The 24,945-nt window shown below is 36.3% G+C and overlaps 1 protein-coding gene across 2 annotated transcripts in view; it reads left to right on the top strand.

Annotated features, from left to right (window-relative positions):
* The window catches only part of LRRK2 (leucine rich repeat kinase 2), a 135,261-nt gene extending 110,950 nt beyond the window's left edge, over window positions 1-24,311 (top strand). For both annotated transcript variants that reach the window (XM_037058156.1, XM_037058157.1), the window contains 10 exons: window positions 248-418; window positions 4,936-5,036; window positions 8,607-8,801; window positions 10,449-10,642; window positions 11,917-11,989; window positions 12,757-12,941; window positions 18,061-18,213; window positions 20,764-20,969; window positions 22,975-23,046; window positions 23,642-24,311. In XM_037058156.1, coding sequence (XP_036914051.1) covers window positions 248-418; window positions 4,936-5,036; window positions 8,607-8,801; window positions 10,449-10,642; window positions 11,917-11,989; window positions 12,757-12,941; window positions 18,061-18,213; window positions 20,764-20,969; window positions 22,975-23,046; window positions 23,642-23,763 — 1,472 coding nt within the window. In that variant the 3' untranslated portion in view covers window positions 23,764-24,311. The remainder of the gene's footprint in view (window positions 1-247; window positions 419-4,935; window positions 5,037-8,606; window positions 8,802-10,448; window positions 10,643-11,916; window positions 11,990-12,756; window positions 12,942-18,060; window positions 18,214-20,763; window positions 20,970-22,974; window positions 23,047-23,641) is intronic.
* Window positions 24,312-24,945: the final 634 nt, after the last annotated feature.

The raw sequence follows: 24,945 nt of genomic DNA, 5'->3' as shown, positions 1-24,945 counted from the left end.
TTAACATTACTTAATAATATACTATTGAAGTTTTCCTCTTATTATTCTTCAACATCGACCTTGGGAGGAAATGTCTTGGGACAGGGCTGTTAATTGCCTGATCAAGGTGTCTTCTCATAGAGATGACATGGCCTAGTTTAGAATTCATCTCTCAGACTCTTCATTAGCATATATGTCTAACTACATACCTCTTAGGTATATGAGCTCTGGTTGGAGCATACTTGTTAACATATCTGTTTACTTGCAGGGTTTCGTGCACCTGAAGTTGCTAGAGGAAATGTAATTTATAACCAACAGGCTGATGTTTATTCATTTGGCTTACTACTGTATGACATTTTCACATCTGGAGGTAGAATAGCAGACGGTTTGAAGTTTCCAAATGAGTTTGATGAATTGGCAATACAAGGAAAATTACCAGGTAAGTTTTATTTATCTACAATAGATATTTTAAAATACTAGTAGCTTCATTTTTAAGGTATTTAATTGTAGGTGTATGCTTAATTTATTTCACAGATGATAATTTTTTGTTTAGTGCATGAATATACTTAAATACTGTGACACATACATAAAAATCACACAAGGAAGGTGACAGTTTTAGGCTTTTTTAAAATCCCCAATTAATATTGCTGTATTTGGTATATATTAAGAAGAATACTCAGAAAAGGATATTGCTATTGAAACTTCAGGTTTAGTGCCTTCTTGCTCTCATAAAAAGTTGCTGTGTGCCATTTGCCTGGAGTATTTTCATTTTCTTGGAGTGAAATAATTTATGTGAAGGAATGGAAGATTGAATTTTTATGACAATAATTTTAGTAGTAAATATTTATTAGAATTAGGATATAATGAGTTCAAATCTCATGTTGAATGGTTGTTTATGCTTTGAAGAAATTCTAGGACATTGTCATTCATTCCTTGAGTATTACTTCAGTTCCCAGGACAAAGTAGTCTTTTAAATATATTTAGTTGTTTCTCATATTTTCTGCCTTTTTTTTCATTTAAGAAATATTTTTAAGTGTATAATATGTACACACACACAGGGATATAGCTTTAACTACCTCCTTTTGGGGGACTTTAAAGATTCCCAGCAGGAGAAAAATCTATTATCACTTGGATAAACTTTAGATACAATCTGGGTCATGTCCTTTACTTACCAGTTAGCTTCCCAGTGGAATTGTTTAGATTTCTATTTTACCTCAACAAGAAGAGTGGTATATCTCTTACAAAAAAAACGAACATACACAAACTGACTGGGGATATGAGGGTTAATATTCAAATAGAGACATTTATTGAAGAAGATCCAAGAAATACTGTACATAGGACAAAGACACCTCAATTCCCTTCAAAGTAGGCACCTTGGGACCTCACACAGTTCTCCCAATCGCCATCAGCTGCCCCACAGTACTTTCCTGAATCTCATTGACCGGTCTGAAATCTTTTGCCTTTCAAGGGTTATTTTAGTTTTGGAAAAAGCTAGAAATCACAAATCTGGGCTTTAGGGGGCTGAGTGACCTGGGTGACTTGATATTTCACCAAAAAGCTGCAGAAGACATGATGCATGGCCAGGCACATTGTCCTGATGAAGCTGCCAATCATCAGTTCCCATAGCTGTGGCCTTTCTGCATCATTTGAATACTTTCTGAGGAGGCATGTTCAACCTTAAGACAAGATTTGATGCAGATTTTTCTGAGGAAATTCCATACGGTTTTCCATTGTGGCTGCACCAGTCTGCATTCCCATCAACAGTGCACTAGGGTTCCCTTTTCTCCACATCCTCACCACTTGTTGATTTGTCAATGATGGCCATTCTGACAGGTGTGAGCTGGTATCTCATTGTGGTTTTAATTTGCATCTCTCTGATGGCTAGTGATGCTGAGCATCCTTTCATATGTCTCTGGGCCCTCTGTATGTCCTCATTGGAGACATATCTGTTCAAGTGTTTTGCCTATTTTTTATTGCATTGCTTGTCTCCCTGGAGTGGAGTCATATGAGTTCTTTATATATTTTGGAGATCAAACCCTTATCCAAGGTATCATTGGCAAATACGTTTTCCCATATAGTTGGTTTTCTTTTCATTTTAATGCTGGTTTCTTCAGCAAAACAGAAGCTTTTTATTTTGATGAGGTCCCATTTGTTTATTCCTTCCTTTATGTCCCTTGCTTTAGGGGACATGTCAGTAAAAATATTGCTATGAGGAATATCTGAGATTTTCCTGCTGATGTTTACCTCTAGGACTTTTATAGTATCACGACTTATATTTATGTCTTTTACCCACCTTGAGTTTATTTTTATGTATAGTGTAGGTGGTGATCAAGGTTCACTTTTTTACATTAGCTGTTCAGATCTCCCAACACCATTTGTTGAATAGGCTATTTTTACTCCATTTTATGCTTCTTCCCCCCTTTGTCAAATATTAATTGACCATAGAGACTTGGGTTTATTTCTGGGCTCTCTGTTCTGTTCCATTGGTTTATGTGTCTGTTTTTATGGCAATTCCAGGCTGTTTTGACTACAGCAGCCTTGTAATACAGTTTGATATCAGGTATTATGATCCCTCCTACTTTGTTCTTCTTTCTCAAAATTGCTGCATCTATTCAGAGTCATTCATGATTCCATATAAATTTGTGAAATGTTTGTTCTATATCTGTGAAATATGTCATTGGTACTTCATTAGGGATTACATTGAATCTATAAATTGTTTTGAGTAGTATGGACATTTTGATGATGTTAATTCTTCTAATCCATGAGCATGGTACGTGGTCCATTTGTTTGTGTCTTCCTTAATTTGTTTCTTCAGTGTTGTGTAGTTTTCTGAATATAGGTCGTTTACATACTTGGTTAGGTTAGGTTTATTCCTAGGTACTTTATTTATCTTGTTGCTGTATCAAATGGGATTTTTTTCCTGATTTCCATTTCTGATATTTCATTGTTGGTGTACAAAAATGCCTTTGATTTCTGAATATCGACTAAAAATGGAACTGCCTTTTGACCCAGCAATTCCACTGCTGGGATTATATCCTACAAATGCTGAAACACCAATCCGAAAGAACCTGTGCACCCCAATGTTCACAGCAGCACAATTTACAATAGCCAAGAGTTGGAAGTGACCTAGGTGCCCATCAGTAAATGAATGGATCAAAAAACTATGGTACATATACACAATGGAATTCTATGCAGCAGAAAGAAAGAAGGAGCTCCTACCTTTTGCAACAACATGGGTGGAACTGGAAAGCATTATGCTGAGTGAAATAAGCCAGATGTTGAAGGACAAATACCATATGATCTCACCTTTAACAGGAAGCTAAACAACAAAACAAACAAGCAAGCAAAATATAACCAAAGACACTGAAATAGAGAACAGGCTGACAGTGACCAGAGGGAAGAGGGGAGGGAATTTCAGGGGAAATAGGGGAGGGATTTAGAGGAACATATATAAAGGATACATGGACAACAACTGAGAAGGGTGGAAATGGGAGGGAGGGGGGAGCATGAGGGTGGGATGGGATGGGAGTAGTAGACAGAAAACTGTACTTGAAAAGTAATTAAATAAATTTTTTAAAAAAACTATGGTACATTTACCCATTGGAATACTATGCAGCAGAAAGAAAAAAGGAGCTCCTATCCTTTGCTACAGCATGGATGGAACTGGAGAACATTATGCTAAGTGAAATAAGCCAGGCAGTGAGGGACAAATACCATATGATTTCACCTTTAAGTGGAACCTAATCAATAAAACAAACAAGCAAGCAAAATATAACCAGAGACATTGAAATTAAGAACAATCTGACAGTAACTAGAGGGAGGTGGGAAAGAGTAAGGGGAGTATGGGGGAAAGGGTTTTCAGGAACAATTATAAAGGACACATGGACAAAACCAAGTGGGGGTAGAAGCAGGGAAGGAGGTGGGGATGGTGGGGGTGGGTTGGGAGAGTGGTAGGGGGTAAATGCAGACAACTGTACTTGAACAACAATAAAATAATTTAAATAAAAAGAAAATATGTAGCCCTGGCTTGTGTGGCTTAGTGGATCAAGTGCTGGCCTGTGAATCAAAGGGTTGCTGGTTTGATTCCTAGTCAGGGCACATGCCTGGGTTGTGGGCCAGGTCACTGGTAGCAGGTGCGTGAGAGGCAACCACATATTGATGTTTTTCTCCCTCTTTCTCCTTCCCTTCCCCTTGCTTTAAAAATAAATAAATACATTCTTTTAAAAAATTTTATACAGATTCATTGCTTTACTAAGTTATTTTGAATGTGATGGCCACATAACGCACATGCTCAGTTATCAACATCTACCACCCCCACTGACTAGTACAGTGAAGTCATCATTGTTCACACGTACATTCTAGTGCACTCTCCTTAGCTGCCAGGTTACATCAATGTCATGAAAGCCATTCTGGTCATATTAACAATGGTTGTACTTTTTCCAGATAGACTGTATTCATCTTCAATCAATCATTCATCTAGCAAATAATTATTATTTAATTAGTTATGCACTGTATTGAGTGCCAAGAAATATAGTGATGTTGTTCATACTGTTATAGATTCTAGCAGAGTAAGGAGACATTAAATGAACAATTAATAGTTTGATGGAGGCTATGAAGGCATATAGAAAAACATGACTTTTACATGTTAGTAGAAGCTTTCCTAGGAAATGAATCCAAGAATGAGTAACAATGGCTGGATTTTTTCTGGACAGACTTTGTATTATTTTATTCAATTGGTATTAGTGTCTTTTTTTACCATAAAAATTCAAATCTTCTTAAATGTATCAAGTAGAGATAATGCTAAAAAATTAGCTTTTTTGATAAGTAGTTTCATAATTAATGTAGGATTATAGAGATCAGTGTTATGCAATATCTTGGTCTTTTATGAACATAAAGAGGTAATAAAATAATTGTTCTGATTTCTCTAATGTTCTAGCATGTTTCTGAATGTTTTAGATCCTGTTAAAGAATATGGATGTGCCCCATGGCCTCTGGTTGAGAAGTTAATTGAAAGGTGTTTAAAAGAAAATCCTCAAGAAAGACCTACTTCTGCACAGGTATTATTATAGACAAACTTACCAATATTTTGTACAGAACGGCAAGTACATATGTATATGCACAAGTGTATAAACATCTTCACATGTCAGTGTAAATAAACATATGCACACCATTCAGGACAGTTCTGAAGCAAATTCCTGATCTTCCTCCATCCCAGATGCACACTAAGAGAACATTACCACCACCCTAGAAACCGCCGTATGCCTCTTCCTGGTTGTTTCACTTCCCGTTCCGTGTTGATGTAGCCACTTTCTGGCTTTTGTGCTAATGCTTGCTTTTCTTTTCTTTATGATTTTGCCATTCAGTTTAGTGTCTTGTCCTTATAGTTTATTTAAAATGGAATCATAACAATGTAATTTTCTGAGGTTTTTCAGCTGTTCTCCTAACATTACGGGGCAGGGTTCATTCATGTTTTTGAACACAGCTGTTAGTTATTTTCACTGCTGTCACATCCCACTGTTTGAGTGCACAGCAGTGTATTCTCTCATGATTGAGTCCATGGGTGTTGGTATTGTTTGCAGTTTTTTGGTGTTATTAAACCCTTAAGATTGTATGAGAATTGCCTTCTGATATGCACCTAGGAACTGAATTGCAGGATCATAGGATATATGAGTATCCCCACTGTTTTCTGAAGAAGTTTAGCAGCTTACCATTTTTATCACCTACATTATGGTGGCTATTTCTCTATGTCTTTTCTCTAAATTTTCATACTCTCCGACTTTAAAATTTTTTCCCAAATAAGCTCCATCATGTGTGTATGAATTTTATTTTTTTTCTAATTACTAATAAGCATGAGCATCTCTTGATATATTGTTTGGTCATGTATATTTCCTTTTTTCATTTTGCTGTTGTTTTGCTCATTTTTCCTATTGTTTTGCTTGTTTTTCTAGATTATTTGCATTCAAATGACAGAAAAGAGATTCTATATGTAGTATATACAAATTCTTTGTTGATTATATATGTTGCAAATTTCTTTTCCCAAGTTTGGATTTGTCTTTTTGTTTCCTCTTGGGTGCCTTTTGATGAGTAGAATTTCTTCATTTTAATATACAGTAATTTAATCATTTTTCATGGTTATTACTTTTGGGTCCTAGTCCTATTGTAAGAAATCTTTATTGTTTCCAGGGTCACAAAAATATTTACCTGTTGTTTCTTAAAAAACTTACAAATTTTGCTTCTGATGTTTAAGTTCTTAATCCATCTGAAACTGACATTTTTACTGGATTCAATTTCTTTTTTTTCTTATGCATAACCAATTCTTGCAGCTTCACCAATGAAATAGTTACTTCACCTCTTACCATTGAATTATTTCCACATTTACTCTGTAATTTGTCAGAGTTGCATGCACATGTTGACATACACATTCTCTTCCATCTGTCAATTTACCGCTTCTTCCTTCAATGCTACCCTGTTTTAATTCCCGTAGCTTTATAATAGCCTCCTTTCCCTACTTAATTTTCTCCTTGAGGAATGCTTTTTGCTGTCTTTGTGTTTAATTTTTAAATTTTAAAATAACTTTTTAAAAGTTATTTTTTAAAATAACTTTAAAAATAAAGTTTTTTAAACCTCATGCTTGGGATTGGATTTGCATTGAGCCTATGGACAATTTGGGGAGGATTATATCCTTACGATATGAAGTGTTTCTTTTCTTGAATGTAGGTTATCTTTCTATTTAGGTGTCCTTAAGTTGCTTTCAATAAAGTTTTATAATTCTGCATACAGATCATAGACATTTCTTTTTCTGATTTTCGTGCTCAAAATTGCTTTAAACTCAATTTTGGCTTGAGGGTTTTTTTCCCACCCGGATGATGGAAATAAAGGTCTACAAATCTTCTTGACAGCATGCCTGTTAATAACTATTTCTTAAGGTTCTTTTACCCACTTCCTCTTTGTGAAGTTCCAAGACAACTTGCCTTTTATCAGCAAAAGGGGGGGATGTGGGGTGGCTTTATTTCTGGTTTTCCCTTACTCTGAATATGCGGTCCTTTAGGGTCCCAGCTGTATGGGAAGCAGGACTCTGTCTTGAGTGGACCCTAGACTGAATTTTCTTTCCTCCCGCCTCACAAGGTGTCCAGAACCAAACATCAATTTTGCCTTCAGTAGACAAATGCCTTCAGGGCAAGTGTGGCTTTAGTGTTCCTGAGATGTCTCTGTTTTGTGTGTTTCTATGAATTTGGCCTCATAATTCCTTATGGCTTTGTCAGATCTGAAATGTTTTTAAGAGATTTAAAAATTAACTTCTTAAGCACTTTAAGTTATTTTTAGCAGGGAGTTTTCCCAATAACCTTTTCTATCATATTATTGGAAAAAAGAACTTACATTATGTTTTATACTGAAACAGATTTTAATAGATNTTTTGTGTGTTTCTATGAATTTGGCCTCATAATTCCTTATGAGGCCATAAGGAATAATTAGGCCATAATTCCATAATTCCTTATGGCTTTGTCAGATCTGAAATGTTTTTAAGAGATTTAAAAATTAACTTCTTAAGCACTTTAAGTTATTTTTAGCAGGGAGTTTTCCCAATAACCTTTTCTATCATATTATTGGAAAAAAGAACTTACATTATGTTTTATACTGAAACAGATTTTAATAGATCAAAATAAGAGCTGTCTTTATGTTGTGGACTCGATTTTGTATAATAATTCATTGAAAAAATTTTGCTGAACTTTTAATTTCATACTCAAAAATAGATGAATACATATGTAATCACTTTGTCAAACATTATATAATCATTTTGGCTACTAACTTTACTTGTTTTTTAAATTCAGCTACCACTGGTCTTAATCACACAGGCTTTATCACAGTGAAATTTTCATAGCTTAATTATTGTTTCACCTTTTCCTCTCTTTTATTTTCAATGATACTTTACCAGTGTATTATATATTGTATAACAAGTTTGAATTTTGTTTTAGATAAATGACATTATTAAAAATACTTGGACATTTCATCTTTAAAATACCGTGTATACTAAATGAGATGGGTAAACTCATCACCTTTGTCAGATAAGGCAGTGAGATCATAAAAAGTTTGCTCCTTCCTGTTTCCTGACTCCTGGTTTATTTATTTATTTATTTTTTTATGGAGGCTCTACACTTTCCCTCTAGTTCTTTAGTGCTCAAAAGAAAAACATAGAAACAGAATCTAGAGGTGATTTGTGAATTTTGTTACCAAAGATCAAAATTTATTTTCTCTTCAGCTGGGGGAAGACCCCTTGCATGGTTGACCCGAGTGTTCACCTTCATCACGATGTGTCTCTGTCATACAGAATCGAGCGACCTGCCAGTTGTCTGCCATTGGCTCCTTTCAGATGTCCCCTTCTGTTCTGGTTATAAAACATACCCTATATACAGAAAGAATATGTGTCATACACGGGCCAAATGAAGTGTTATCTTAATGTAATTTTATTTGTAGTTTTGGATTATGAATCCAGTTGTTGTTGGTGGGTCGCAGTGCAGGTGGCAGGTTTGGGTTTAGTTCTACCTGCTGCACAAGCATCTGATCTTTCAAAAGGGCTTGTGTTAACGTGACGTGTTCTGTTTTGTTGTTTTTTAAACTTTCTTTCTCAGGTCTTTGACATTTTGAATTCAGCTGATTTACTCTGCCTGATGAGACATATCGCCATCCATAAAAACCTTACTGTGGAGTGCGTGGTCGCCACGAGTCATTCCAGCAGGAACGCGAGTGTCTGGCTGGGCTGTGGGAACGCAGACAGAGGACAGCTCTCCTTTCTTGACTTTACCACCGAAAGACTCACTTCTGAGGTAAATTCAAGTACTCTTTAAATTAGACACACTACAGAAAACTTATTTTTGTGGGCTATTATTTCTTAAAATTTTTCTTTTTCAATTACAGTTTACATTTAACAGTATTTAATATTAACTTTAGGTGTCCTGCACAGTGGTTAGACAATTTTAAAGGGTATACTAGTTAAAAAGTTATGTAGGTGGAGATTATGTAAGAGCTAATTTAGACGCATTACTAAATTGGCTTTCTGTGAGAACAAGTGTATTCATATGAAGTTAAATAGTATGTGTTTGATTTTGAAATTGCAGTATATGTGTATCTTAGGTCAGAAACAGAGACTCTAGAAACAGAGACTAAGATAGAAAATCTATGCAAGGGATTTAAGTCTGAAGCTAGACACCTCAGAAACTACACTTTTGCTAAGCTTTCCCCCCTGTTCTTTCTGACTTCCTGTACTTCCTAAAAAGTTTTCCTTAAATCACTTGTCAGTAAGGTGCAGACTTCCTCCGAAGTCTAGCTTCAGACATCCTCAGAAAAGTTCTGTGAGCTCCATGAGAACTTCCTCAGAGTTCTGTGAAAAACTCTGGAGTGTGAATAGCAGCCTAGATTTACCCCTTTGCCAGGCAAGGGGGCCAGTCTTTCGTTCTCACACGTCGGCTGGTCCTTAGCTGCCATCTGCCCAAGGAGAGGGTCAGTGTGAGCTCCCAGCTATTCAGGGTGAGCCAGCTCCCACCAGCTGAGGTCAGTTCTGTTGTGAAGGGTGCAGCTCTGAGCTGTCAGTAGCCAACACTCAGAGCAGCTGGGGGTGGGTGCACCTGACTGACAGAGGAGCTCTGGGTGCAACTTCTGCAGGAAGGATTAATACATTGTATTGGCAAATGTAACATGGGTTTCTACATTTAAAAAATTGCCTAATATTTTGACTGTTGCCTTGAAATACATGTGCCAAAACATGATTCTTAAGGTTGAAAATCCTCTCATATTACTTTGATAGAGTGTGAAATGATAATTAGAAATAACTTTTAATTTATATTAAATTTATTGGGGCAACATTGGTAAATAAAATTGTTTACTGAATTGTATACAATTGTATACTGAATTCACTTATCAGTTCTAGTAGTTTTTTGGTGGAATCTTTATGGTTCTCTACATACAGTCTCATGTCATCTGTAAATAATGATACTTTTACTTCTTTCTTTTCAATCTGGATGCTTTTTATTTATTCTTCTTGTCTTATTGCTGTGGCTAGGACTTTCAGTTCTGTGTTGTATAGAGTGGCAAAAGTGAACATCTCTGTCTTGTCTCAATCTTAAGGGAAACACTTGTAGTTTTGCCCATTGAGTACAATGCTGGCTATGGGTTTATCAAATAGCTTTGAGGTATGTTCCTTCTATTCCCACTTTGCTGTGAGTTATTTTTTATCATAAATGGGTGCTGGATTTTTAACTTTTAATTTTTAAATTTAGTTTCAGATGCATTCTAGATAGGCAAAACATTTGCCAGTTAACTAATTTTTATTGAAAATGAAATAATGTATGTATTTTTTTGAAATCAAAGTGATAAAAGAGTTAAGTATGTGAATAAGAGAATATTTTTATTTTATATAACTCTAGTCATTTAACCTAGAAACACTTTATTTAGGGTGTGTTTTCTTTTCTTTACAGGAAGTTACTGATAGTAGAATACTGTGCCTCGCCTTGGTGCATCTACCCGTTGAAAAGGAAAGCTGGATTGTGTCTGGGACGCAGTCCGGTGTGCTGCTTGTCATTAACACTGAAGATGGAAATAAGAGGCACACCCTTGAAAGGATGACTGATTCCATTACTTGCTTGTATTGCAATTCCTCTTCCAGGCTGAGGTATAGTGGTGAATTTGACCATTAGCGTAAACTACATACTTTGGATGACTCAATTTTGTGCAAATGGTTATAGCATCATAATGGCTGCTCATTTTAAGATTTTTTCATTGTTAAAAGGAATTGTGGGAAGCCACAGAGATATTTCTTTTTCTGTATGCAGATCAAATGGGGGCATTTATAAACTAGGTCCTTCATTGCTGTAGGCCCAGCAGCCTTGCACCTCAGCGGTGGCTCTGTTTCTCTACCAGTCCTCACATCTACTCACCTTTGCAGGACCTCCTCAAAGATGACTTCCCTTTCATTCTTTCTTTGAGTCCGTAGATACCAATAACTTATTATGTGCCAGTCTAAAACATTATCAGTTAACTACTAAATTGGAACAAAAGTCTAATAAATGGATTCATAAGTTTTTAATAGGTAGAAACAGGTAATCGCTATCAGTTGCAGGGATCTTATCTCAAAGGAAATTATCTAAATGGCATAATTTCAAGTGTTGGTAGCAGGTTGGTTGTTGTAATATTTGGGGCAGGATGATTTCCAGGAGCCATTTAGATGATTGCACCCCCAAAATTCTTCGGGGTTAAGTTAATACTGAAAAAGTAAATATTGAAAAAATGTGAAGCACAAGATTTGGGCAGTTGAAATTTAAACCACACTAGAAAGTTTGAAGTTGAAATTGTGTAGATGTTGTCAAAGAAAAATTTCATGAGAGGGCATTAAATAGGCAAAGGTGACTTTATTCAAGACGGTTGCAGTAAAGGAGAAAGAATTGGCTCAACTCTGCTGAAATAAAGGCAGGAGAGTATTTAATCACTGGAGTGAGTTGTGGAAAAGTACTGGAAGGCTTAGTGGGTGAGCAGAAGTTGTAAGTGTGAATAGAGCGGAAGTTGTGTGAATATATTTACAGTTTTATATTTATATTCTGTGTTTGCAAGCTGGTGCTTGTTGACCAGGCTCCTGCCTTCCCACAGAAACTGGAAGATGCGGCCTTGTTTCTCAATCACACTTCTGAGGTGGGCTCTCAGATTCTTGAGAAAGACATAGTTGGTCCACAAAACTGGCAAGAGGCTAGAAGAAGATTTACATTTCAAATGGGCCAAGAAAGAGTTTACCTGCAATTTTAAGTTTTCTAAAGTAAATGGTGTAAGAAAAGGATCAGAGGCCTTCTTATCAGGAAGAAACCTGTCTAAAGATTTAGCCAAGCTGAGGTGTGAAGGCCACCTTGGTCAAGACAAGCATTATTTTTGTTACAATGTTGACATTTTTTGTTTTAGCAAGCAAAAGAATTTTCTTTTGGTGGGAACTGCTGATGGCAAGTTAGCAATTTTTGAAGATAAAACTGTTAAGGTAAATGTTAAATGCATTCTACGTCAAAATTTAAGTCTTTGTTTTCTGCATGTTTCTCCCTAGCCCCCTTCTAAGTGGTTATAAGCTTCCTGACAGCATGGATCATAAATTCTGCTTTTTGTCTTTTTATTGCTTCATTGAGTCCTGTACCCTATAGATCCTCTTGCTGATTGAGTGTATGTTCTGTATGAATAAACTAAGAAAAAAATGATAAATGAAATCTGATCTAAACTCTTAGGAATATATAAATAATTCTGTTTTTATATAAGCAAAGTCAATAATTACTTATAAGTATATTGTGGAAAAAAGGAAACTGAAGTTTTAAATCTGGTTTGCCACCAGTTTTTCTTTAGCTTTGAAGATATCATTCAACTTCCTGTTGCCTAGATTCTCATTTATTATTAAAGCACTATTCCTCTCTCTGTCTATTCATTTGTGGGTTCAATATCCTACCCATTCATACTCCCTTGTTACCAAGAAGCTGATTATTTCATGAGAGATAGAGAAATAGAGTAAAATGTATAGGTTATTTCCAGTGTACTTTTTGCATGGAGAAGTGGAGAAATTGGTTATACGGTAATATTTTGAACACTGCTTGAATTGAATCCTGTTTTTATAAATTCCTTGAAAAAATGTATCTGGAATTTTTATTTTAATACCTCTAACTATATATGATGGGGAAATAGTTTTTAGAAAGCTTAAATTTTACAGTGTTTCCTTTGGCAGAGACTCAATTAACTGAATGTGTTTTCTCTTTTTTGGCAAAGTGTAAAGGAGCTGCTCCTTTGAAGATACTCACTATAGGAAATGTTAGCACTCCACTCATGTGTTTGAGTGAATCAGTGAATTCAAGTGAAAGAAACATTATGTGGGGAGGATGTGGCACAAAACTTTTCTCGCTTTCTGATGATTTCTCCATTCAGAAACTCATTGAGACCAGGACAAATCAGCTGTAAGTTATTCCTGTGTATGCAATTACTTTACCATTTTATTTGTGTTTATTCTTTATAATCATGTCAATAATGCTGTTCACAATCCCAAATGGAAACCTTGTAAAATACATGATTTATTTATTATAAAATTACACATTTATTATAGAAAACTTAAAAAATCTAGAGAGCAGAGGGGCATTATAAAATCACCCAGCCTAATCATAGTTGGAATAAAATATGAAAAATCTACGGTCATCTAAGGCAGATTTATCAATCTAAATTGGTAGCAATTTTGTTAGCCCTGTATCAAATCAAATATGGAATTTGAAGGATAATATCTTTATGTGTGGATTGTACAGCTATATTTTGGATAACGCCCATTACATACTGATTGTAGGAAACATAGGCCTCAGGAGTAAAGTCCTCTCTAGACTGGATGGTTACACAGATGTGTCTTCTACAGAAAAATTTGTTACTCCACTATCAAGCAAGAATAAAATAAAATGTAAACTATGTCCCAAACTGTTTCAATTTAAAACTTCTAGTTTAACCAAATCATTGCAGTTGGTTCTTACTTATACCATTTCAGTGGTTATTTATACCTTCTCAGTGAGAAGCAATGAAGAATGGTAGATAAGAGCATAAATCATAGTTCATATATTGATTTTGCCATGTGTTGGCTATGTGAACTTGGGCAAAAACTTCTCAAATCTCCAGTCCTCTCTTATCTGAGGGCTGTAATATATGCTATGTCAAAGGCATGTTTGGAAGACTAAACAGGAAAATTAATATAAGAAGTTTAATATCATGCCCAGCACTTGGTAAGCTCTCAATCAGTGTTAGCTAATTAGTATGATTAGCCTTGAGTTACAAATCAAGGAATATCCTAATTACTCAACATCCATCTAATTTCCCAACATGGAAGCTTGAGAATAACCCTTAACCTCTTTGTCCTTCAGTCTCTTTATCCACTAGAGTGTCCTCCTAATAGACTCTCAAATCCTTGTACTTCTCACTGTTCCCACTGCAGCTACCATGGGCTGGCTGGCAGCTACCACTGACTGCCCTTGCTAACAACAGCATCTTTCTAACCACTTCTCAACATAGCAGAGGGAGGGACACTTTTAAAATGTAAATCAATCTGATGTCACTCTCCTGCATAAAATCCTTTAGTGGCATCCCATTGTCCTTTACATGAAGTTCAAATTCTTTTTTTAGATATATTTTATTGACTATGCCATTACAGTTGTCCTATATCCTCCCCTTCATTCTCCTGCACCCTACACACGCCCTCCCCCGCCATTCCCTCCCTTTAGTTTATGTCCGTGTGTCACAAGTTCTTTAGATTCTAGATTTCCCACACTATTCTTGCCCCGCCCCCTGTCTATTTTCTACCTACCATCTATGCTACTTATTCTCTGTACCTTCTCCCCTCTTCTCCTCCTCCCACTCCCCTGTTGCTAACCCCCCATGCAATCTTCATTTCTATGGTTCCACTCCTGATCTAGGTGTCCTCTTGGTTTGCTTTTGTTTTAGGTGTGGTTGTTAATAACTGTGTTTCCTGTCCTTTCACTGTTCATATTTTTCATCCTTTTTCTTAGATAAGTCCCTTTAACATTTCATATAATAAGGTCTTGGTGATGATGAACTCCTTGAACTTGACCTTATCTGACAAGCACTTTATCTGTCCTTCCATTCTAAATGAAAGTTTTGCTGGCTAGAGCAATCTTGGATGTAGGTCTTTGGATTTCATGACTTGGAATACTTCTTTCCAGCCCCTTCTTGCCTGTAAGGTCTCTTTTGAGAAATCAGCTGACAGACTGATGTGCACTCCTTTGTAGCTTACTGTCCCCTTATCTCTTGCTGCTTCTAGAATTCTCTCCTTCATTTTAATCTTGGCTAATGTAATTATGATGTGCCTTAGTGTATTCCTCTTTGGGTCCAACTTGTTTGAGACTCTCTGGGCTTCCTCGACTTCCTAGAAGTCTATTTCCTTTGCCAGATTGGGGAAGTTCTCCTTTATTATTTGGTCAAATAACTTTTCCACTTGTTGTTCTTCCTCTTCCCCTTCTGGCACCCCTGTAATTCGGATGTTGGAACGTTTAAAGATGTCCTGGAAGTTCCTAAGCTTCTCCTCATTTTTTTGAATTCCTGTTTCTTTACTCTTTTCTGGATGGATGTTTCATTCTTCCTTCTGGTCCACTCCCTTGATTTGAATCCCAGTTTTCTTTCCATCACTATTGTTTTCCTGTGCATTTCCCTTCATTTCACATACTTTAGCCTCCATTTGTTCCTCTAATTTGTGACTAAAATCAACTAGTTTTGTGAGCATCCTGATCACCAATATTTTGAACTGTGCATCTGATAGGTTGGCTATCTCTTGGTCGCTTAGAAGTATTGCCTCTGGGGCTTTGAACTGTTCTTCTTCTTGAGCCATAATGATTTGGTCTGTTCACACCTATTATGTATGAGGGGCAGAGCCTTAGGTGTTCACCAGGGCCGGGTGACCCAGTCCCTGGGTTGTGATGCTGTATGTGGGGGCATGGTCAGAGAGGAGCAATGACGTTTGTTCTGCTCTCTCTCAGATTTCGGTTCCCTCTGCTGCTTTCTGCAAGCAAACCTGGCCCCCCTGGTGCCAGCTCCTGGGTGTGTGGGCCTGTGCACCCTCCAGGACCCTGTGGGTCTCTCCAACAAACTCTCTGTGAGCCTGGGAGCTTCTCCCGGCACCTCGACCCCCAAAAGTTTTTCCAGTTGGTGCTTTTAGGCTTTAAATTCTGTCGCTGGGACCCTAGCCTGCACAGTCTGCCTCACTGCTCGCTCCTTCGCTTGGTTTATCTGCGTGCGAATGTGTGACTGCGGTCAGCCATCCACCTTGCACCCTCACTGGGTCTGCCCATTGCCACCCCATGCCTAAGATCTGCCACCTGCCCCCTGTACTCCTGGGTCGGTCTGGCCACTTTTTCCTTCCCGACCCCGCTCCACCAGCCACTGACTCCGCCCCTCTTACCAGTCTGAATGAATGGTTTGTTGTTGGACTTCAGTACAGTTCAATTTTCTGTGTTTTGGTTGCATTTTGGTTACTAAAACTTTGATGTCTTTAAACTTGATTGTGCGAGGAGGCACAGTGTTTCCACCTATGCCTCCATCTTGGCCGGAAGTCTCGAAGTTCAAATTCTTGAAAATGCTCTACTGGGCCTTTTTTGATTTAGTGCTTGCGTACCTTTCTCAATTTGTATTTTGTAGCCTCCTTGCCAATGTGCTTTAAGCTAAGCTGATTTTACCTCAGCTCTTGAAGACAATTGCTCCCTTTTACTCCCCGTCTTCAGTTTTCTGCCCCCAACTACTCAGGTGATTCTAAAGTGTAGTCGGGTTTCAGATGGCATGGCTACACACTACAAGTGCTTGTGGATGAGGATGTTTGCTTTCTGTCTTGTTCACAGATTTGTTTCCTAGCATGTGGCAAATATTTGGATGAACTTTTGCTATTCTATAATTTCCCCTTTTAAGTTATGTAACCTTGAGTGGGTTATTGAGCACTTGTAAACTTTCTGTAATTATAAACATTGAGATTCATAATATGAGCTTTTTTAAATTGAGGATGAAATGAGACAACAGAAAAATATTTGATGAAGTCTAAAACTCTGTCTGGGCAATATTTGTACTACTTTGAACCATTTTCTGTTAAATGTAGAAAACAACCAGGAATGAACCACCTTAAATGTAGTGGCTCTCTGACTGCACATCACATCTTCGTGTCTCCTACTAGAACAGAAAAGACGGAGAAATATCTTCCTACCCTAGGATATACTAAAGATTGTTTCACCCTGTGATATTTTCATGTTATCTATCTAATTGGATTGCAATTTTAACCATTGTTACCTTTTTCTAGTTGATCATTCTGTTAGTTCACTTTTCATCCATTCCATCCATACTTCCGTCCATCCGCTGAACAAACTCCCTGCTTTGTTAAACAGTTTCTAGATACATATTCATATATCCATCTGCTTTCTTTTCTCTTTTTTTAGATTTTATTTATTTACCTTTAGAGGGGAAGGGAAGGGGAGAGGGAGAGAAATATCAATGTATGGTTGCCTCCCTTGCGTCCCATGCTGGGAACTAGCCTGCAAACCAGGCATGTGCCCTGACTGGGAATCGAACCACAATCCTTTAGTTCACAGGCTGGTGCTCAATCCATTGAACTACGCCAGCCAGGGCTACCCATCTGCTTTCTATGTGTGCAAGATAAGTACTTATCTATGAGGATTTGACTGGATTATAGGTATATAGCAAAGATATGTCCTTGTGCTTCAGCAGTTACATTTAGAACTTAGTGGTGGGAACACACTAATCAGTACAGTTTTATATTTAATGAGATCTGTAATAATATAGCTACACTAGTCAGGGAAAGGGAATGATCAGTCTGTTTTGACAGGTCAGGGAAGGATTTTATAGGAGTTGACATTCAAGTTAAGCCTCAGAGACTAACTAGCAGTTTGCCAATGCAGATGGGGCCTATGGTAGCCAATCTGTTTGCAAAATATGTAAAATGCCAAATGTCCTTGGTTGAAATATTGGTATTTAAAAATACTTATCATTTTCCTTTATTTTTTAAGGGGGAGGGATATGGGCATTTTTTCTTTCCTCAGAACTTGACTGGTTTGTGTTGATGAAAAGAAAATATTTGAGGATATTGCCACTAAAATTTATTTTAACATCTTAAGTGTTACAACTCTAGGTATAGGTAGCTAACAATTCCCCAAATATTCTTACAATAAGTATTTTATTGCAACATTGTAAGGTTACAGCTATGATGATATTTCTTTTGGAAATTAAGATGTTTTGCATACATGGGCAGCATAAAATTCTATAAAGAAAACGATAAAACTGAAATTAAAATTTAAACCAGAGATAAACAGTAGTCATAATCTTTTATTATCAAGTAAAAAATGTAAGTGAAGTACCAAAGTAAGTTACCTATTCAGTTTTGATTAGAAAAGAATATGAAATAGTTGCCAATACTCTAGCTTCTTTTTCAAAATGGTGTTTACCTTTTACACGCATTAAAAACTAATACGGGGTTGCATTGCATGTTAAAATGGAAGAAAAATGAGTGGTAGTGACATTCTTTTTCCCTCCTAGGTTTCCTTCTGCAGATTTCAGTGATTCCAACATCATAGCAGTGGTGGTAGACACAGCTGTCTACATTGCGAAGAAAAATAGCCCGCTTGTGGAAGTGTGGGATAAGAAAACTGATAAACTGTGTGAACTAATAGACTGTGTGCACTTTTTAAAGTAAATGAATTTGTTTGTTGTTTTCTAAATTTATTTTATTGTGGGAAGTACACAACACAAGATCTACTATCTTAAAATTTTAAGTGTAAAAGGTATTATTGGAGACTCCAGATCCAAGTCATAGATTCTTTATTTTATGCCTGTAGGAGCTGTCTTTATACTTCAAATTTCAGAAATGGGGTAAATATGACTTATTTTTCTTCCTTTCTACCTCTAAATAGAAAGTGAAGAGAAAAAAAGATAAATCCAGAAACAAAATTGGTCATGCTTTTCAGCATCCTCTCTTGGTGTCCAGCAAATTTCATTTTAGAAAAAAAAATAATAAAAGAACATAATATTTATGGCTTTTCCAAGGTATTACAAAGAATATTCTCCAGTGAAAAAATAGTACATTTTTAATAGTGACCATGCTGTATTTGTTGCTGGCTGTACATCTAGCAGTGTTATTGTATTTGTATTACTAATTATAATTCAACTGTGGGTCCAAAAATATGGTGTTCCAATGGTCAAAGGTCACAAAACAATATAAAAATATGGAGGAGAAATTTACTGCACCAAGCAATGCATTAACTAAGGGGAAGGACCACACTGCAACCTGAGAGCCCAGGCCTTACCCTGATACCATGGGTGGGTCAGAGCACATCTCTGACTTGACCTTGAGCGTGTCCTTTGTGTGCTGCTGCTCAGACACGGGACTCTTGCCAACTTTGTTGGCTAGCCCTTTCGTTTTGCTTTTTACTGTATACATTGCTTGTACTCTGGAGAACATTTCTATTACATGATATACATAAAAGGAGACTTCAAAGTTTACTTTCCTAGAGTCTTCTTACAGTTTTCTCTGCACAGCGAGGACATTTATGCACAGGAGGGCTGACAGTTCTGTCTGCTAAAGGGACTCTTACTACCTGATGTTCCGAAATTATTCGGATTCTTTTGTTTCTGATACCTAATTTTTTTAAAAAAAATTTATATAACTCTTGTTCAAGTACAGCTTTCTTTCTTGTATTCCCAGCCCTACCCGCCCCCCCCCAGTGCTCCCCACCTCCCTCCCATCTCCACCCCCCACCTTAGTTATTGTCCATGTGTCCTTTATACTTGTTCATGTGAGTCCTTCCCCTTTCCCCCTGTGATTCTCTCCCCTCTCCCCTCTGGACCCTGTCAGCACCTTCTGTATTACACTGTCTTTGGTAACATTTTACTTGCTTGTTTGTTTTGTTGTTTAGAATCCTATTAAAGGTGATATCATGTGGTATTTGTCTTTCACCGCCTGGCTTATTTCACTCAGCATAATGCTTTCCAGTTCCATCCATGATGTTGCAAAGGGTAGGAGCTCCTTCTTCCTTTCTGCAGCATAGAATTCCATCGTGTAAATGTACCATAGCTTTTTGCTCCAGTCATTGACCGATGGGCATCTAGGTTGCTTCCAACTCTTGGCTATCGTAAATTGTGCTGCTATGAACATTGGGGTGCATAGGTTCTTTTGGATTGGTGCTTCAGGGTTCTTAGGATATACTCCTAAGAGTGGAATTGCTGGATCAAAAGGCACGTCCATTTTTAGTTTTCTTAGAAAATTCCATATTGTTTTCCATAATGGTTGTACCAGTCCGCAATCCCACCAACAGTGAACTAGGGTCCCCTTTTCCCCACAGCCTCCCCAACACTTGTTTGTTTCTTTGTTTATGGAGCCATTCTGACTGGTGTTAAGTGGTATCTCATTGTGGTTTTGATTTGCATCTCTCTGATAGCTAGTGATAATACCTCATTTTTGTGATGACCTATTTGTTAGCTCAGGGAAAATATTAGTGGTTTGTATTGATTTTTTTGCATATAAGTTATTATAATTTTATCTTCCTTTGAAGTTTTCATACTTCATGGAAAACTTTGGAAACTAATGTTTTTCCCTCATTTGGGGAAAATTTATTCTTTTTTTACTGGAATTTTTTTTAACTATTATATTCATTTTATTTATTTTAGTTTTCTTGATGTTAAAGTGGTAGTGTGTTATGTTTGATAATTTATGCTTCAAGTAGAGAAATGTGGCCCTTTGGCATTCTGTATAAAGCAAAATTAGTTTTGTACAATTTTAAGGATGTATAATGTCCTCTTGCATGTATTCATAATTTAAAATAATATATATAATATAAATATATTATTTTGTTTTATATATATGCTGTGGCCAGTGTGGCCCAGTTGGCTGGGGCATCATCATGTAAAACAAAAGCTCACAGATTTGATTCCTGGTCAGGGCATAGGCCTACATTGTAGGTTTAATCCCCAGTCAGGTTGGACAAGCAATCAATGTTCCTCTCTTACATCCATGTTTCTCTCCCTCTCTCTTTTCCTTTCCCTTTCTTCCCCTGTCTCTCTCAAAAAAATCAGTAAGCATATTCTCAAGCGAGGATAAAAAGATTAACAAATAAAGTATTATATATGTGTATGCATATATATATGTACATATATATATGTATATATTTATATATATAGGCATACATCTGTTTTTCACTTAATTGTTGAAAAAATCATTAATGCACGCTTTCCTTATGGTTTTAGGGAGGATGTGGGAAAAGCAAACAAGGAAGCTAAACACAAAATGCATTATTCTGGGAGAGTGAAAACTCTCTGCCTCCAGAAGAACACGGCTCTCTGGATCGGGACCGGAGGAGGCTCCGTGTTGCTCCTGGATCTGTCAACTCGCCGGCTGATACGTAGGATCCACAGCTATGATTCTGTCAGAGTCATGATGACAGCGCAGTTAGGCAAGTTTCTTTCTGCTAGGTTCTTCTTCTTCTCTGAGACGATAAAATATGCGAATGTGATTTTGATTTAAGTTTTTTCCTCACTTTCCAATGTCAGTGGAAATGTCTTAGAAGTTCACATAATGAAGTGTAGGACTGAGATAAGTTTTGAGTAGGGTCATCAAAAAAAAATGGAGAGATGGGCTGGGTGGGGAGTGGTGGGGTGTGAATGCAGACAACCATGATTGAACAACAATAAAATATTTTTTTAAAAGGAGAAAAAACAAATAGAGAGACTAAATGTTGTCTGTCCCATAAGAGAAGCAGATTATTGCAAGATCACAGAAATGTGAGTTTTATTTCTTTTTTCTTAATAAGGTAAAAATGGAGAATATAGAATATTGAACATTTTTTACTTTTTGACCAAAGAAATTAAAGCTAATCCTTATTTTAAGTATAGTTTATGCTTCCCACCCTTGTTAAAGAATTCTGTTTTTTGTTGTTATTTTAAATATTTTATTCATTTATCTTTAGAGGGGAAGGGAAGGAGAGAGGGAGAGAGATATCAATGTATGGTTGCCTCTCCTGTGTCCCCTGCCGGGAACTGGCCTACAACCCAGGCATCTATTTGGTTTTCCACTCTATAAACAAATTTATATTCTTAGAACAAGATATGCTGAAATCCACAATCCACAGATATTAACAACCTATGATGTTTTACTCAGTCATTTATCTTTCCATGCCCCTACTTATCTATTTAAATATGGTGAAATCATTATGGTTCATGAAATGTATTTTCTACAATGAATAATCACATTTCATTGTCTACTTTTGACTAATTATTTGGTTTAAAATAATAAGATTAGTATACATACAGAGTTGATCACAGAATTAACATTATGGGATTAAGTTCTGCAAAAGTAAAATTTATGTAGCTTTAACAAATAGGTAATCAAATGTTTGATAGGGTGAAGAAAACAGTAAATTCTTTTACAAGAATATATTAAGGAGGGACAAGTGTTTCTCACCGCCCTCACCTATTTTCCATACATGGATATCAGTTGCCCAGAAAGAGTTAGAATTAGGTGCTTGTGCTGACTGGTAACTATCAGGATGCATGTCCACATAAGCAGAGTAGGTGGTCTGCAGAGACTTGTCTCTCTAGTCTTGTTCTACCAAGGTTACTATATTCTCTAAGTTAGTTTGTGTGTCCTTTGGGAACCACGAGGCTGTTCATTACTGACATCATAGTGGGATTTAATAGGTTTAGTTGATTTTTCAAAATAAAGATAAATTTAAACATAATTTATAAGGTGGAGCATGACCTGGCTTCACCCACCTCTCTAGCCTCCATCGTTTACCACACTGCGCCCAGCGCTTTCTGTCTAGTCGAGTTCAGTCCCTCTTAAATACCATGCTTCGTCCTGCACTGAGGTTTTGCATGTGCAGTTTGTCTTCTGCTTAGCTAACTCAGTTACTCATTAGTCACTGATCTCATTAGGACATAAAGTCCGTGTGGATTGAATTTGCCTATGTTTTTGCACCCTTTTATTCCCAGGGCCTACCTTAGGCCTAGTATATAGAGGACCTTGATGGATACTTGTTGAATAAGAATGACTTGAGAAGAAGGTATGGTTTTGTGGCAGAGTATCAGTGTATCCATCTTTCTCATTTGACCAGTGCCTTATAATATTCAAAGTACTTTCACACACGTAATCTCATATAATATAACTTTGGGTGGAGGGGTAATGTATAAATATTAAACCTATTTAGCAGAAAGATTAAGCTGTTTTCTCAGGTTCACATAATTAATAAGAATCACAGCAAGGAGGAGATCACAAATTTTCTAGCTTTAAAAACTTTCTGGTCTTCGTGGAGAGTTTTCTATTAATTATAATTAGGTGTCTCTGAAAATATAAAATGTAAGTTAAATTCCAAGGTTTTTGTATCTCAAAATGTGAAGTATACTTTTTTCAGTGCAACTTACTATATTGTTTTAATAGGAAACTTTTTTTTTCTTGTAAAGGAAGCCTTAAAAATGCCATGTTGATTTTGGGGTATTCCCAGAAAAGTACTGAAGGCGTGCAACACCAGAAAGGTAATGTTTACTAGGATATCATATCTCAAACATAGTGCAGTGATATGTGTAGATGATTATAATATATTATGTGTTTTATACCGTTATCATAAATATTATGTATGCTATAAAACTTTAAACACTTAACTGGTAGCTTCTTTATAGTGCAAATAATTTAGACATAAAACTTCAGAATTATGTTTCAGTCACTTATGAGTGTTAAGTATTTCTTCTCACAAAGTAGAGCTATCAACCATTATAAAATAAGAACTAGTCCGTGTTTAAACGAAATGTGGGTATTTTATTCTTGCATCTTACCTATCAATGTAATGCCCAATTTTGAACAGTGTTCAAAAAGGTTTTATTTATTTTAGAAAGTGAAATGTTAGGTTATTAAAGGCCCATATACATTTTTGAAATTTAGTAATAAGTTTTACACTTTTAAAAAATATTTTCTAAATGTAATTTCTTATGAAAGGCAACAATTTACTACATTATTTGTTGTATATTTATATTTACATATTTGTCCAAGGTAGCTAAATATAAAATTAAAATAAAATAAAAATACCTTATGGCAGATCTTTGAGATGTGATTTTATTTTTTTTATTTTTCTAGAATTACAGTCTTTCTTGTCTATTTGGGACATGAATCTTCCACATGAAGTGCAAAATTTAGAGAAACATATTGAAGTAAGAAAAGAATTAGCTGAAAAAATGAGAAGAATATCTGTTGAGTAAGAGGGATGTCACAAATCTTTGTCTTTGGTTGGGAAAATTATTTCCTTCCCCACTAAATACTTCTTTAAAAATGTTTACATATGAAAAGGGTATGGCCACTCTCTGAAAAAGCTCATGTGTATAGAAGAAATATTTATATGTTTTATTTTAAGTATACATATTGTATAAATAGTTACTTAACCATTGAAGTATATTTTAAAGAACTATTTAAAATGTAACATTATATTTTCTATATATTCTAATTAATTTTGTGGCTTAAGTAATGACAGGAAATCTAAAAACTACTTGACTGCAGTACTCATACTAAAATTCAGTGTGTGAATTTTTGTTCTGTAATCCGTAATGAAGGTAAACTTTATTTTACATTCTGTGCTTAAAACGAGTCTACTGCTTGATTACTTTCCAGATTTTCAGCAAAGTAGATTTAAAATATTAGGACAGTTTCCCATATAATATATTCCTTTTTAGATTGCTTTTAAATGCAGCTATCGAAAATGCTTGTAAATAGTCAATGAATTTATGCTAATAAAGCCCTTTGTTGTGATGGGTGTCCAGTGTGTTGCTGATGCAAACAATGAGTCTCACGAAAACAGAAATGCCAGGAAACCTCCAACTGTGCTGACGAGAAACGTCACGAATGTCACGTACTGTCAAAGCCCTCCTGTCCAGGAAAGACACAGCCGCTCTGTCTTTTATTTTGCAGCTCTGTCTTGGAATATGATACCCTGGAGTTTGATCATCGTAAATGCAATATTCAGTCCTGCAAGTGATAGTTCCAGGTTTTTATTTTGATTCTCAGTGCTAAGCCACACCACTGGCTGCTTCTCCCTGTTTCTAATCTTCTGTGCTCTAATGTTTCTACCCATCTTTTTTTCTAAAATTTTGACCTTGCAAATCCTACATCATTCAGGTAGAAACCTTGTTTTTAGAATTGTAGACTTCTACCATTTCCACCCAGACTGTGGGGCCAAAACACTCTTTAGTTTACTGAAGAAGAAAGAAGCTTTAGTTATGATGTGTACTTCCTAACCTAGTCTTCTAATTATGCCTGATTGTTTAAATATTTCCCTGTGGAAGGAGTATCAGAGGCAAATATCTAGGTAACAATTTGTTATTTCTGCTTTAAGGTGATTCCATTGGGCCTGCTTGATATTTATCATTCAAACACTCCCTACAATTGGA

This window comes from Sturnira hondurensis, unplaced genomic scaffold, assembly GCF_014824575.4.
Source record: "Sturnira hondurensis isolate 20B ecotype Veracruz unplaced genomic scaffold, ASM1482457v3 Scaffold0009935, whole genome shotgun sequence".
NCBI lineage: Eukaryota > Metazoa > Chordata > Mammalia > Chiroptera > Phyllostomidae > Sturnira > Sturnira hondurensis.
Note: the sequence above shows the minus strand (reverse complement) of the source record. Positions and strands in the feature narration are given on the sequence as shown.